Source organism: Bufo gargarizans, chromosome 9 (genome assembly GCF_014858855.1).
Source record: "Bufo gargarizans isolate SCDJY-AF-19 chromosome 9, ASM1485885v1, whole genome shotgun sequence".
NCBI classification, from domain to species: domain Eukaryota; kingdom Metazoa; phylum Chordata; class Amphibia; order Anura; family Bufonidae; genus Bufo; species Bufo gargarizans.
This window is the reverse complement of record NC_058088.1, coordinates 76,529,666-76,545,183: the sequence shown is the minus strand read 5'-3', so window position 1 is coordinate 76,545,183 and position 15,518 is coordinate 76,529,666. Positions and strand designations below refer to the sequence as shown.

Here is a 15,518-nt window from a genome sequence, read left to right as displayed (position 1 = left end):
GAATATACAAAATAGTACAAAGTAGTGTAAAGCGGTGCACATAGAGAAGACAAAGGAAGTGGTTACTCAAATACTTGTGATATTCAAACCTCAAGAATTAAAACCACCATCAGTTTTGTATTGTTTGTAAAAACATGGTTTATAGAAACTTTGTGTTGTACTAGTCAAGTAAAAACTTCTCCTCCTAGAATGCTGCTCCAAGTACATAATATAGTGTTACCATGAGCATTCTTAGGCTACTTTCACACGAGCGTTCTGCTGTCCGCTCGTGAGCTCCGTTTGAAGGAGCTCACGAGCGGAGCAGAACGCTTCCGTCCAGCCCTGATGCAGTCTGAATGGATGCGGATCCGCTCAGACTGCATCAGTCTGGCGGCGTTCAGCCTCCGCTCCGCTCGCCTCCGCACGGCCAGGCGGACACCTGAACGCTGCTTGCAGCGTTCGGGTGTCCGCCTGGCCGTGCAGAGGCGTGCGGATCCGTCCAGACTTACAATGTAAGTCAATGGGGACGGATCCGTTTGAAGATGCCACAATATGGCTCAATCTTCAAGCGGATCCGTCCCCCATTGACTTTACATTGAAAGTCTGGACGGATCCGTCTGAGGCTATTTTCACACTTAGCTTTTATATGCCAATATAATGCAGACGGATCCGTTCTGAACGGAGCCTCCGTCTGCATTATTATGATCGGATCCGTTCAGAACGGATCCGATCGAACGCTCGTGTGAAAGTAGCCTTAGTTGTATTCATCTCCTCTCTGACATGTGGATGTCTTGGCTCGTCAATCTTCAAATCAAAGTGACTTAGCATAGTCATGGACTCTTGGATTTTGTTGGTGTTCCAGTGAGTTAGTTTAGATCGAGGGTATGACGCCCATGTAGCTTGTGCCTAGCTGCCCAAGACTTCCTGTGATGTTGCTGTGTATGAAATTTGACTCTGATATACACACACACACACATACTACTCACAAAAAGTTAGGGATATTTTGCTTTTGGGTAAAATTTATGGAAAATGTAGAAAGTTTACGCTACAGTGATATTATATCATGAAAGTCGGGCATTTAAGTAGACTGTGATTTCCTCATCTCAAACAATTTATTGAAACAAAAGCCAACACCAGTGGTAGTTATACCCCCACAAAAATGTGCAGTGTCTCAAAAACTTGTCACGTGGCCTTGAGCATTAATTACAGCTCGACAACGACGTCTCATGCTGTTCACAAGTCGTCTTATTGTCTGCTGAGGCATAGCATCCCACTCTTCTCGAAGGGCGGCCCTCAGGTCATTGAGGTTCTGGGGTACAGAGTTACGAGCCTCTACATGGCGACTCAGCTGATCTCATAGGTTTTCAATGGGATTCAGGTCTGGAGAAAGCGCAGGCTACTCCATTTGTGGTACCCCAGTCTACAGCAGCCATTCCGTAATGATGCGACCTTGATGAGCTGGTTCATTGTCGTCCTTGAAGATGAAATTCCCTGTGTTCATGCAGAGGTAAAACTGGATTAATGATGTTATTTAAGTAGTATGGGCTTGTCACTTTACCATTCACTAGGCACACCATATAACAATACCACCACCAAAGGCCCGTCTGTGGCTGCTGCATAGCGCTCTCCTTGATGTCTACAACATCGTTGGCGGCCATCATTTCTCCTCAGCGTTAATCGACTTTCATCAGCAAACAGCACTGAGGCCCACTGGTCCTTCATCCAGCATAGATGCTCCCTGGCCCATGCAAGACGATGACGCCTGTGCCTGGTCGGCCTGTGATGTATCAGCGGGGAGGGAGGAGGGGCTAAGGGCCGGCAACTGCTGTTGGAATCGCGGCTGGCCCGGTACAGTCACTGTACTGTATTACACCGGGTCCCGCACACAGGAGTATTCATATGTAAAGTGTAGGCAATCCATATGTAAAGTATAGCAATCCTCTCCAGTAGCGCAATCCATGTAGTACTCACTGTGAAACTCCCATACTAGCAGGCAGTCTGGCCGGTCACTCACTTAATCACGCGCATGCTTCATTAATAAAGTGGGAGGGGCATGTGTGTAACGAAGTGAGTGACCGGCCAGCCTGCCTGCTAGTACAAGAGTTTTATAGTGAGTACTACGTGAAGTGCGCTACCCCCAGAGGATTGCTATACTTTACATATGGATTGCCTACACTTTACATATAAATACTGCTGTGTGCGGGGCTCGGTGTAATACAGTACAGTGACTTCACTGGGCCCCGCCGCGATTTCAACACCAGTTGCCGGCCTCTACCCCTGTATTGGGGGTCACTATTTACACAGGGATGAAAAGTTTGTAATGGGGGTCACTCAATATAAGGCAAACACACGGTGATTGGTATCCATATAAATTCTTTATATATTATATATAGGCTTCAAACTATGCAAATAAAACAATATACATAAAACATTTCATAAAAATTGAATGAATAAAATATACTATACGTTTAAAACGCCGCACAAAAGACCTCTAGCTCTGTAATTCAATATATGGAGTCTCTCAAGAGCTATTTTCTATTGACCCTGATTCATGTCCGGGGACTATAACTATTAGCAGGTAGGTACGGGTTCAATATCAATGTTCCAAAGATGGCAATGATGATAAGAACATTGAATTTCCCAATTGTGTTAGAATGTACTTTACCACTCCTGCAGTAGATCCACATAAGTGTCCGATTTCAGCAGAATGTATTGCTGTAAGCTGTAAGGACCTGTTGGTAGGCTCTGTATATGAAGTTCCCCACGCCGTTAGTAGCGATGCAGCTTGGTGTTGCCGCTCTGACCTTCCAGGACCTAGGTGGCGTCCCACGTGGTTTACTGGGCGGTCACGTGATCTGTATTTCCAGGCGGGGTTTTCAAACTTCTTTAACGCGAATTCATGTAGATATGCGTTTGTAGAGTCTTTTCTTTAGTTGTCCCTCACTGTCATTCACCAGACGCGTTTCGGGGTAAAAGGGACCCCTTCCTCAGTGGTTTAACAGTGGAGGTGTAATGTCCAGTTTTTTATAGTGTCCATAATTGACAAATGTGGGTTGGAACATGGGCTGGACCATTGGTTGAACCAGTGAGGGACATCTTTAAATCCAGGACTGGATCTTTTCTCAAGGCAGGTTTGCATTCATAATATTCCAATATAGAGTCAGGTCTACATTCATTGTGTTTTAGTACAAACTCCTTAGTATTGGTAAAATTTATCAATCAATTGTACATTTAATGCGGTATAACATTTTTAATACATACATAAGACTTCATTGATGTAAAAAAGATAAAATCCGGAAAAAACGCTTGTGCGGTTTTCATGCGGTTTCGATGCGTTTTTTGCGGAATGGGATAAAAATGGATCACAGTTAAACAATGGATATTGTTATGTCTACTGTTATGTCCTCCCTTATAACAGTGCCATCCACAGATTCCCCATAATAGTGTCATCCACAGACCACCATTAGTTCAAAACCCACCAAAAGCACACATTTTGGTAAAAAATTTATTTTTTATTTTTTTCCTCCTCAAAAACCTAGGTGCATCTTATGGGCAGGTGCGTCTTATAGGGTGAAAAATACGGTATATGAAAGAAGAAAAAAATATTATATGTTTGACACAGTGAGGGGTTGTGTCTGGCAAGGCAGGTATTTTCCTCTCAGCATGTGCGGCTGGGCTGGTTTCCAGCCAGGTGAGGTCAAATACTGGACCGGAGTTTAAGTGCCGGTCCAGGTTTTGGCAGCACCTGGTTGTCCTTAAATAGGCAGCTGGGCTCAGCAGAGATGTCTCTGTTTTTGGGATCTGAGGCTTTGTGCCGTGCTGGAGGGCTGAGAGCCGAATGCTGGGGAAACAGGCCCCCTAAAGCCTGCTGTGGACTACTGGAGGCAGAACTGCCAGCAAGTTGACTCTGTACTGCGCCCGCTTACCCGATCTACCAGAGCGAAACCCCACAATATATATCTATTTACAGTGGATATAAAAAGTCTACACACCCCTGTTAAAATGTCAGGTTTCTGTGATGTAAAAAAATTTGACAAATCATTTCAAAACTTTTTCCACCTTTAATGTGACCTATAAACTGTACTCAATTGAAAACAAACTGAAATCTTTTAGGTAGAGGGAAGAAAAAATATAAAAATAAAATAATATGGTTGCATAAGTGTGCACACTCTTAAACTAATACTTTGTTGAAGCACCTTTTGATTTGATTACAGCACTCAGTCTTTTTGGGTATGAGTCTATTAGCATGGCACATTTTGACTTGGCAAAATTTGGCCACTCTTCTTTGCAAAAACACCCCAAATCTGTCAGATTGCGGCGGCATCTCCAGTGCACAGCCCTCTTCAGATCACCCCGCAGATTTTCTATCGGATTCAGGTCTGGGCTCTGGCTGGACCATTCCAAAACTTTAATTTTCTTCTGGTGAAGCCATTCCTTTGTTGATTTGGATGTATGCTTTGGGTCGTTATCATGCTGAAAAATGATGTTGCTCTTTATGTTCAGCTTTCTAGCAGAAGCCTGAAGGTTTTGTGCCAATATTGACTAGTATTTGAAACTGTTCATAATTCCCTCTAGCTTAACTAAGGCCCCAGTTCCAGCTGAAGAAAAGCAGCCCCAAAGCATGATGCTGCCACCACCATGCTTCACTGTGGGTATGGTGTTGTTTTGGCGCCAAACATATCTTTTGGAATTATGGCCAAAAAGTTCAACCTTGGTTTCATCAGACCATAACACCTTTTCCCACATGCTTTTGGGAGACTTCAGATGTGTTTTTGCAAAATGTAGCCTGGCTTGGATGTATTTCTTCGTAAGAAAAGGCTTTCGTCTTGCCACTCTACCCCATAGCCTAGACCTATGAAGAATACGGGAGATTGTTGTCATATATACCACACAGCCAGTACTTGCCAGATATTCCTGCAGTTTCTTTAATGTTGCTGTAGGCATATTGGTAGCCTCCCAGACCAGTTTTCTTCTCATCTTTTCATCAATTTTGGAGGGACGTCCAGTTCTTGGTAATGTCACTGTTGTGCCATATTTTCTCCACTTGATGATGGCTGTCTTCACTGTGTTCCATGGTATATCTAATGCCTTGGAAAAAAAATTGTACCCTTCTCCTGACTGATACCTTTTAACAATGAAATCCCTCTGATGCTTTGGAAGCTCTCTGTGGACCATGGCTTTTGCTGTGGGATGCGACTAAGAAAATTTCAGGAAAGACCAACTAGAGCAACTGAACTTTATTTGGGGTTAATCAGAGGCACTTTAAATGATGGCAGATGTTTGCTGACTCCTATTTAATGTGATTTTAAATATGATTGCTTAATTCTAAAAGATTTCAATTTGTTTTTCAATTGAGTGGAACAGTTTATAGGTCACATTAAAGGTGGAAAAAGTTCTGAAATGATTTATCTTTGTCTAATTTTTTTTACAGAACAGAAACCTGACATTTTAACTGGGGTGTGTAGACTTTTTCTTGAGGACTGATGGACTCGAACCCTGTAATAGACATTGGGCATAAAAAAAATAATAATTAACTAGTATACATAGCAGTAGAGAGATTTACCACTGCACATTCCCAGCATCAACTCTGAATACAGTTTTATAATTTACATTTTTTTTTTTCCCTAGATGTATTCATCCCAACTAGGAAGCCCCGTGTAACTCCTAAGCCACCAAAAAAGCAAGGTACGACTTTTTGTGTTTGCTATATAATACATTAATCTCCAGAACTAGTTGAGCAATAACGGGTAAGTAGAGCGGTTGGGATTGATCCACCTTACAGTCAATCTCCACCCTTTAACACCATGATGATTTTAGGTTCAAAGTTGTGTGCTGATTAATTTCTTAAGTTGTCTTACAAAAAGTATTTATCCCCTATCCCCAGGATAAAGTATTGGATCGAGGGGGATGAGGGGGATGGGGGGGGGGGGGCGCTGATCGCTGAAACCTTCAGTCTTTAGACTTCCCTCTCTGAATGGAGCTGCAGTGCACATGTTAATCCACTGCTCCATTCAGTTCTATAGGACTGATAGAGCATTGTCTGCGTCTGGAGTGGAGGACTAATAAGTGCACTCTATTCAAAGGACTTGGGGGACTTGGTTCCTCCACAATCTGATATTTATCACTTATCTTTTTTTATGGGATACCCTATTTAAAAGAGAACATGCTTGATGACTCTAGTCACAACTAGGGGGCACCTAATAGAAGAGATCCCTGCCTATAAAAGCTTACAATATAAAATGCCTTCTTGACCCATCATGAAAGTAAAAAAAAAGAGAAACACTATTGGTGTGTAAGGTGTCACACTAAATGCAAGAAGCCAATATCTAAGTGATGCCAGTATGCATAAGGAGGGACCTCTTGAGGAGAACTAGTGTGGGATTAGAGTCATATAGATGTCTTGAAGCGGTCGAACAGAAATTTGTGCAGCCCCTGTAATTGGTTTAAAATAGCACACAAATCTGTACTCACCTCCTTTCTCCCTTTCTATAAATTTTTCATAATTATAGAAAAAAACATCTTGGATGGATTTTTTGCGACTGTCGTGTCAGTCGCCTGTCGCAGTGCGACACCATAGCCTATCATTATAAGAATTGTTGAGCGACATTTGTGCGTCAAAATCTCGCTCGACACATGTCGTTGTGTAGTCCTAGCCTTAAAGAGGTAGGGCGCTGTGGAGGTCACTGCCCCACTGTTGTAGGGGCCACTATTAAAGGGGCAGCTGATGTGGAGGTCACTGTTAAGGGGGCAGGGGCTACTATTAAAGGGGCAGACACTGTGGAGGTCACTGTTAAAGGGGCAGGCACTGTGGAGGTCACTATTAAAGGGGCAGCTGCTGTGGAGTTCACTATTAAGTCAGCAGGGTACTGTGAGGTTACTGTTAAGGGAACGTTGTACTGTGGCAGTTACTGTTAATAGGAGGGGTGCTGTGGAGGTCTCTGTTAAGGGGGCAGGGAACAGTGGAGGTCACAGATAAGGGGTCGATCCCCTATGGAGATCAGTGTTAAGGGGCGGGGTGCTGTATAGGTCACTGTTAAAGGGTGGGCCCCTGAGGAGGTCCATGTCAAGGGAGTGGGTTGCTCTGAAACTCACTGTTAAAGGGGCGGGCTGCTGTGAAGGTCAAAGTTAAGGGGATGGGCTGCTATGAAGGTCTCATTTTAAGGAGGCGGGGCACTGTGGGGGGGGGGGGTCAGTGTTAAGGGGTGAGGGGCTGTGGAGTTCACTGTTAAAGGGGCGGGATGCTGTAGAGGTCACTGTTATGGGGGATACTTTCGCTTTCTTTTAACGACACACACAAACATTAAATGAAATAGATTAAATATACCCGAGCGAAGCCAGGTCCTTCTGCTAGAGTATATATATATATATATATATATATATATATATATATATATATATATATATATATATATATATATATATATATATATATATAAATTTATATAAGTTGTACATACCCCAAAAATAGTGTTGATTAAAAAAACTACAGTTATCCCTGAAAAAAAACAAGTCCTTATACAGATGGAAATCTAAAAAAAAAGGTATGGATGTCAGAAAATGGCGATGCCATTTTATAATTTTTTTAGTAAAACAAAATAATTTGGTATTTCCATAATTATACTGACCTGCGGAATAAGAATGTCATGCCATTTTTGGCTCGCAGTAAACGTCATAATATCAACACCCAAAAAACCTTTGCCCATTTTTTTTTTTTGCCCATTTTCCAGTACAAAACATTGTAAATACAATGATTCCATTAAAAACTTGTTCCACAAACATTAAGTCTTTATATTGGGAAAAAATAAAATAAAAATGGGCCTGGTCCCTAAGGCGGTAAAGGGGTTGCAAAGATATTGATGACCCTTCCTCAAAATAGATCATATCAGATCCTCAGGAGTCAGACTCACTGGACCCCGCTGTTTAGCCATTTGGATGGGTAGTTGCACTTGTGCCAGTGCTGCTTCCTCATCAGAATTCCCAGTGGACCTTCTCATTTGCAGCAGTCGTACAGTGTAGTTACAACTTTAAGCAGTTGGAATTACACTGCGTCGTCTATACAAAGGAGATGACGCGCAGGTGGTTTTTAAAGCTGAAGCAGAGTTTGCAAGAGCACCTCTACCCATTCAAATCTCTGATCGGCGGGGGTTCTGGGAGTTTTTAGGACATCAGAAGGCTTATAAGTTTTAGCAGCAATTTTTCAAAATTCTAAAACTTATTTTTTTTACTGTTCAGTTATTTTCTGAAAAGGTCATTGGACTTATTTTAAAAATGGCACCTCTCAGAATTTTCAAAACCACATTTTGTTACCCCATGAGTGGTTGGGGGGGGGGGGGGGTTTCCCTCGACCTCTGATTATTCCCGTCTTGTAAAGTTATTTCATATAGTTGGATATACTATCACTTTATGAACCCCACCGAGTCTGCATCTCCTTCTAACGGTGGGTTTACTCGTACTAAGGAGCAGCCGATTATCGGGAAGGAAGCGGTCCTTCCTGACAACTGGCTGATCATTCAGTGGGGGTTACCGTAAGTGCTGTATTTACATTTAGCGATCACCTTTACAGTATGAGATCGCTCGTCCTCATACAGCTGCATTGATTCTGGGCAGCAGACATCACAAATTTACTTGCCCGCACGAACGACAGGATCACCCCATAAATGGGCGTTTTGCTCATTCATCGGGTGATCGGCTGCACTTTACACCTGCACCTAGACGGCAGGTTGTCGGGAACGAGCGTTCTCAGGAAAATTCGTCCCCAATAATCTGCTCGACCATTGGGTTGTAAACCCGCCATAACTTTACTCTGCACACCTCCCGGCCATCCCGCTTTGCCAGGAAATCCCTGTAGGCTTCTTTGACTTGAGTAGAACAAAGCGGAGAAAGGTTGAGAAACACAGGTCTGTGCCACTTTTGTCTATAGCGGTGCCCAATATTGCAGCTTTTTTCTGTGTAGATCTTTTAGCGTCTTTGCCATGGCATGGTTTTGCCCCTTGATTTTTGCCTTTGATTTTTTAAGCTGATTTGGTATTTTTATGCTATAATTTGTATTCTGCATTACCTGAGTTCCATATCGTATTGAATTTTAAAGGTTATGATGATTTTAACTTGGAAGATGCCTTGGATGGGAGAAATGACCCAAAGGGAGCTGGTAAGTAGAGATGATAAAAGATCATGGTGAACACATGACCTGTTATGTCAATGCCAATGGATATTAACCATCATTTCTAATGACCCTTAAGATGGTATTAAACAAGAATTATTAATAAAACGGTAGCAATAACTGATTGAGCAGAGCTATGTAGCACATATTTTCTGTACTGTGGTTCTTAAAGGGAAACGGTCACCATGTTTATGCTGCAGGCAGCATGAGGCGGTGACAGAAGATTTTAGCAGTGCGCCAATCGTGCGTGGCTGTGGTTTAGTTTTTCTGAAGCTTACAGATTTAGTTGCAGCCTGATGATGTTTAGCGTGTAGCCAAGGCTTGAAGGGCTTGTCCCATCTCAACTCTTTCACTCTGCTTATGGTCAGAACTTTCTGCCTCCTCTGGGGGTGGGTGTCTCTCTTATTTTACATTGATGACACATGCAGGCGGTGCTTTCATGACATTGTGCTGCTTTCCTGTGCGTATGCCTTCCCAATGCTGCTAATGAAGTATTTTCATTATCACCAAAAGATTAGGACAAAAATCATCACATAGTAAACATAAATAAACTTTATTAACAATGTAAGGTACTTTCACATTAGTGTTTTTTTCTTTTCCGGCGCGGAGTTCCGTCCTAGGGGCTCAAATCCGGAAAAGAACTGATCAGTTTTATCCTAATGCATTCTGAATGGAGAGTAATCCGTTCAGGATGTCTTCAGTTCAGTCTTTTTGACTGATCAGGCTTTTCAGAAAACCGTAGCATGTTGTATTTTTACCTCCGGCCAAAAATTCTGAACACTTTGAACGCCGGATCCGGTCTTTTTCCCATTGACTTGCATTGCGCCGTGTGTTCAGTCAAACCGGATCCGGCTTTTGCATGTTAAACCCGAAAAATGTGAAAAAAAAGTTGGTCCATAAATGGCGGATCCGTTTTTTCCAATGCATTTTTTCATTGTGATCAAAATCCTGATCAGGATTCAAATGTAATCCGTTTTCACGCGTTTTTCCGGATCCGGCGGGCAGTTTCGGTGTCAGAATTGAACGCCGGATTTAAACAACGCTAGTGTGAAAGTAGCCTAAAAATACATACATGATGGTAAAAAAGGCATCACAAAGTAGGAACACTTATTTGGTACCAAGTATTTTAATTAGTAGCATTGGTGCTAGCTCTGTAGAACAGCTCAACATCACTGTGACGTGCACATGTACAGCAAGTCACTGCTGCAGCCAATCGCTGTCCTCAGTGGTAGACAGCGGTCATGTGCCATATACCGGCTTATCACCGTTGCGGCAGGAGTATTGAAGAGGGAAATATCATCTATTTCTTTTTTTATCTTAGCATTCAGGGACTTGTCCGAGATTTTTTATTATTTTGGACAACCCCTTTAAGCTGACTGCTTCTAACGTTTTAGCTTTCAAAAAAGCAGTAACGTATGAGTTAAAATGTACCTGCACTTTGAATTTTTTTTTTATATGTCATAGCAACATATCAAAATGTTTTGATTGGCGTGGGTCTTAGTGCTCAGACCTCCACGATCAGTAGAAAGAGGAGAGAGAAGCCCTCTCGCTGCAGAAGAATGATTCGAGAGACTTCCATTGAGTCCGTCTCACTTCAATCTTTTGTAGTGAGGAGAGAGAGTTTGGTGCTTCTGTCTCCTCATTCTAGCGATCGGTGGGGGTCTCAGCACTCTTGCCCTCACTGGTGAAAACCTTTAATGTCTCTGATGTCAAAAGTTTTATTTTTTATTTTAAAGTGCAGTGACACTTTAATACAGAACCTAAAATGAGTTGGTAATTTCTGTTGCTTCATTAAATGTCAAAATTGTTGGTACTATATATGAAGGGTGAGGATGAACTCCTCCTCTGTGGTTGTTGGTATAAAGCATATACTGTTGACATTTCCATGACTTTAGGTTCCACCATTAATGATAACGATAAATCCCAGGGTGGTAGAAACGCAGGTGAGACATTCTTCATTTGACACCAGCTGCTGGTTTCTCTAATTCTCTAATCTCTTAATTTTTACACAAGTTCCCCTCTGAGGCTCTCCTGCTTAAAGTCTAAGCTTGGCTGGAATGTATGTTTAACATATATTAACACAAGAAACTGGTTGATCTAGGACTATTGGTTTATGCATGTGCCACAGGCAAGAAGGGCAGAACTTTTAGTAACGTGGAGATTTTATTATTTATGTTCATTTGGCCTAAGAATGATTCCCCATCTCCCCCATTAACAGGTCTGTGTAGCCTGGTACTTTGGAGGCAAGGACACTAGGGAGCTAGAATCCCATGTCTCTGACCATTACCTGTCCACCATACATAGGGCAGCATGGTGGTTAGCACTTTTGCCTTGCATTGCCAGGTTTTAAATGCAGCTAAGGATCCTCTGCATGGAGCATGCATGTTCACGTATGCGCTTACTATCTAAGGGCCCCCAAAATCATAAACATAAACATTAGTATATTGTTGACCAAACCTGCTGTTTTCAGAGGAACCTGCTGACAATGTAATACAGTGTGCATGGACAATCTTACCCGACAGATGATGTCAAGGGAGAAAAGGACTTGGCAAATTTTTTGGCCAATGTTTTTGTTCTCCTGCAAGTATACAAAGAGGTATCTCCCAAGAAGGAGAACCATCTCTCCAGTCAAAATCTGACTTTCCAACAAGCCTTGGGAGTTGAGAAGGGAATATAGCCAAACTAGATATCCACCCATAGACAACTGTTTTGAGGTTCTTGTACCTCATCAGTACAGAGTAGCCTTGGATGAGGCTTATGCAGGGTGCTGAATCTCCTTAAAGAGACCAGTCCTGTATGGATACTTACTAGAAGTACTCCAAGGTAGGGAGACTTATTGGCAATGCTTTATGGGAAATAAATATGAAAGGAGGTGTCTCCCAAGAAAGAGAACCATCTCAACAGCACCACCGATTGGAAGTGGCCCCTGTGAGTCAAAGCCACCGCCAGAAGTTTCGGGCAGCAGCTTTCTGCTTCCTCCTCATTAGAAACATGTGCACTCTCAGCCAAACAGAGCATGTATGTGTATGAGGGAGTTATAACGGAGTCAATCGAGATAGCTGCGATTGAAGGTGTGTGGGACCTTCAAGGACAGGATGAGTTTTACTATTCTTCCCAACCAGTTCAGGGGTGTTCTGCCTACGCTGGGGGCTTTCTGGAGGCATTTTCCTTCCTGGATTCTGTACAGATGCTTATGAAATTCCGGTGTGTGGCTTTTCCTATTCTTTTTATTCTAAAACTTCTTTGTCTGTGGCTTGTTCTCAAAATGACACCAGCGTATAAGCCAAAGGTGGTTGTGGAGAGAAATATACCCTCCAGAAGACCAACAACCACTTCTTATTTCTTTTCAAGGTAAAGGTTTTGATGACTCTGATTTAGAAGGCATAGTAAATGGAGGCTACACGCCAGAAAAAGGAAAAGGTAAGAGTCCACCCATATTCATTTATAAAAATACCACTCGTACCTACAGACTAGGCTTCCTGCACGTGCCACCCGTCACCACCTTTCCATAGAAAATAATCAAATGAACACAATTTGCCAAAGTAAAGTGGTAATCAAGGTGTTATACATGTTGAACAAGAGGCCATAACCAAGTTATTGTATTAGGACTTGTTTATAGCATGTTTTTTCTCTATAAGCTGCAATTTCAGGTGTAGAGTGCAATTGATGGCAAGCCCTTCAGTAGCGTTAATCCTCATGCACATCACCATACGGATCCATGATATGAGAAACTCACTGCAGGTCCTATTCTTGTCGGTCTTTGTGGATCAGAATAGTCCCTTCTATAGATGGGAATGAGGAAAAAACTGAATGCACTTGGAAGCTGCTGTTTTTCAAGGATCCTTTTTTTTGCAGAGCTCAAATTAAATATGGCTTTGTGCATGGGGCATTAATTGTCCACATGATCACTACTTTATCTCACGTATCTACAGGTTTGAGAACCCCCAGAACATTTGACATACATGTGTGAATAAAGCTAGCATCCCTTTTAATATCCTCCAAAGCTACAGAATTCAGATGTTGTTTTATACTTAGGCCTCTGGGTCATGTTATTCCTCCTGGAAATAATGACTAACTCAACTTATTACCAGATCCCATGTCAATAGGATCCACACTCTGACACTATCCAATCAGTGCGGGCGGTGTCTGACTTAGTAGGGGCATGCCCCATTGTTTTGGGATTGGTACTGTCTAGTTTTCTACAGAGGAACGGCACAATGTAGGCTAGGAAAAAATACACCTTCATATAGAAATGCAAGGATTTAGTAAAACAGACATACGTATGCTGGACAGGTCTCCTCCAGGGTGCTGACACATACAGGATAATGAGTATTTTCTTTCTCTATTGTGCTGTTCCTCTGCTGATCCTCCTGGTAATTTATGAATAAATTAACAACTAGATGTTACCATTTAAAGAGATTTTCTAGGAATAATTCATTTTTATCTAATACCACAGTTTGCCTCCTGATATTGAAAATTCATACTTGCCTGTTCCCCTTTCCCTGCTCCTGTCCTCCTTAGCCTCTGATGTGTCCATGTTCCGGTGTTTGCAATGTTTACATCCGCCACTGCATGGGCATCGTCACATGCTCTGCTGCAGCCAATGACTGGCTGTAGCGGTAATGTGGCCACATGCGGTACATCACGGGTGGAGCTAGTTATTAGTTGCAGTAGCACAATTGACCATGCAGCTCCCGATGTAAACACTCCAGGGGACCAGAGTGGCCGGGAGCAGGAAAGTATGACATTTATGATTTAGGCTGCAAGCATTAAATAAAAAATAATTCCTCTTGGAAAACCCCTTTAAGGTTGTGTCACTGTACCATTTTGAACTGCTTGGAACTAATCCAGGAGTGTTGAATTTTGTAAGGACATGTCCTTTTTAAAGGGGAGCATCAGTTTTGTTATTCCTCGGGCAGAAATAAAGAATGGAGTTCTAAGAAAGGTTCTCCATCAGTATTTACTAAATCGGACTTGTCCTGAGTGGAGAAAGGCCTCAATCATATCCTCACCGAAACTCGCATGATGGAAGTATGTAGCTGAATGTATTTACTTGATGCATATTTTTAGGTGGGAGTCCTGGAGGTCGAGCTGGTGACAATGAGAACTACGATAACTCAGGTATGTTCTGTTAGTGATTACAACGTATTATAATAATCATATTTCATACATTGTATTCTACTGTATGTGAGTAAAGAACAACAAAGGAAATCGTTTAAAGTGAGGGAAGATAACAAAATGTTATAGATCGAATCTTTTTTTTTTTTACTTGTAGTAACGTTCTGATACATAGGTTGAAAAGAGACACAGGTCCATGGAGTTTGTTATCTTAGAAAATACATCCCTTAAATTATTCAAAACTGATTTTAGAAACTTTGTTCCACAGAAATTACAGCAAATTTTTTTTTAATCATTTCAATCCATTTTTCCTGTAACACAGCAAGGGTTAACAGCAAAACAATCCAATAAACGATCCGGCAGTACCCCTAAAATTAACCTCCCTAAAAATGACCCCATTTTCGAAACTACTTCACCCCCCCCAAGCAATTTTTCAAGGGGTGTAGTGAGCACTTTGACCCAACAGACATTTTATAGAATTTAGAAACACTGTCTGTAAAAACTGATAAATTACATTTTTTTAACAATAAAATGTTGCTTTAGTCCAATTTTTTATTTTTATTTTCACAAGGGGTAAAAGGAAAAAAACTACCCCACACCCATTTTAAAGAGGACCTTTCACCAGAATTAAACTTCTAAAGTAACTATACAGGCATGTAGAGCGGCGCCCAGGGACCCCCCTGCACTTACTGTTATACCTGGGCGCCGCTCCATTCTCTCGTAATTGCCTCCGGTATCTTTACAGTTAGGCTCCACCCAGGGGAACCTGCCGGCGCCTCCTTCTCCCATGCTGCAGCGCTGGCCAATCACAGCGCTCAGCTCATAGCCTGAGAGGCTTTTTTCTCTCTCAGGCTATGAGCTGAGCGCTGTGATTGGCCAGCGCTACAGCATGGGAGAATGAGCCGACGGCAGGTTCCCCTGGGCGGAGCCTAACTGTAAAGATACCGGAGGCAATTACGGGAGAACGGAGCGGCGCCCAGGTATAACAGTAAGTGCAGGGGGGTCCCTGGGCGCCGCTCTCCATGTCTATATAGTTACTTTAGAAGTTTAATTCTGGTGAAAGGTCCTCTTTAAATACAGCAACACTCCATATGTGGTCGTAAACTGCTGTATGGGCACACAGCAGGGATCAAAAGGGAAGGAGCTTCTTATGGCTTTTGGAGGGAAAGTTTTGCTACAATGTTTTCTGGGTGCCATACCACATTTGAAGGGACCCTGAGGTACCCCTGCAGTGAAAAAATCCCCCAAGAATTTACCTCAT

General features: G+C 42.4%; 1 protein-coding gene across 2 annotated transcripts in view; it reads left to right on the top strand.

The window, feature by feature from the left end:
• CD99L2 (CD99 molecule like 2) overlaps nucleotides 1-15,518 on the top strand; it is a 105,220-nt gene that overhangs the window by 53,813 nt on the left and 35,889 nt on the right. Inside the window, exons 5-9 of one of the 2 annotated variants that reach the window (XM_044306556.1) lie at nucleotides 5,608-5,664; nucleotides 9,068-9,127; nucleotides 11,035-11,082; nucleotides 12,491-12,559; nucleotides 14,210-14,260. In XM_044306556.1, coding sequence (XP_044162491.1) covers nucleotides 5,608-5,664; nucleotides 9,068-9,127; nucleotides 11,035-11,082; nucleotides 12,491-12,559; nucleotides 14,210-14,260 — 285 coding nt within the window. The remainder of the gene's footprint in view (nucleotides 1-5,607; nucleotides 5,665-9,067; nucleotides 9,128-11,034; nucleotides 11,083-12,490; nucleotides 12,560-14,209; nucleotides 14,261-15,518) is intronic. The other variant, XM_044306557.1, reaches the window with a different exon arrangement.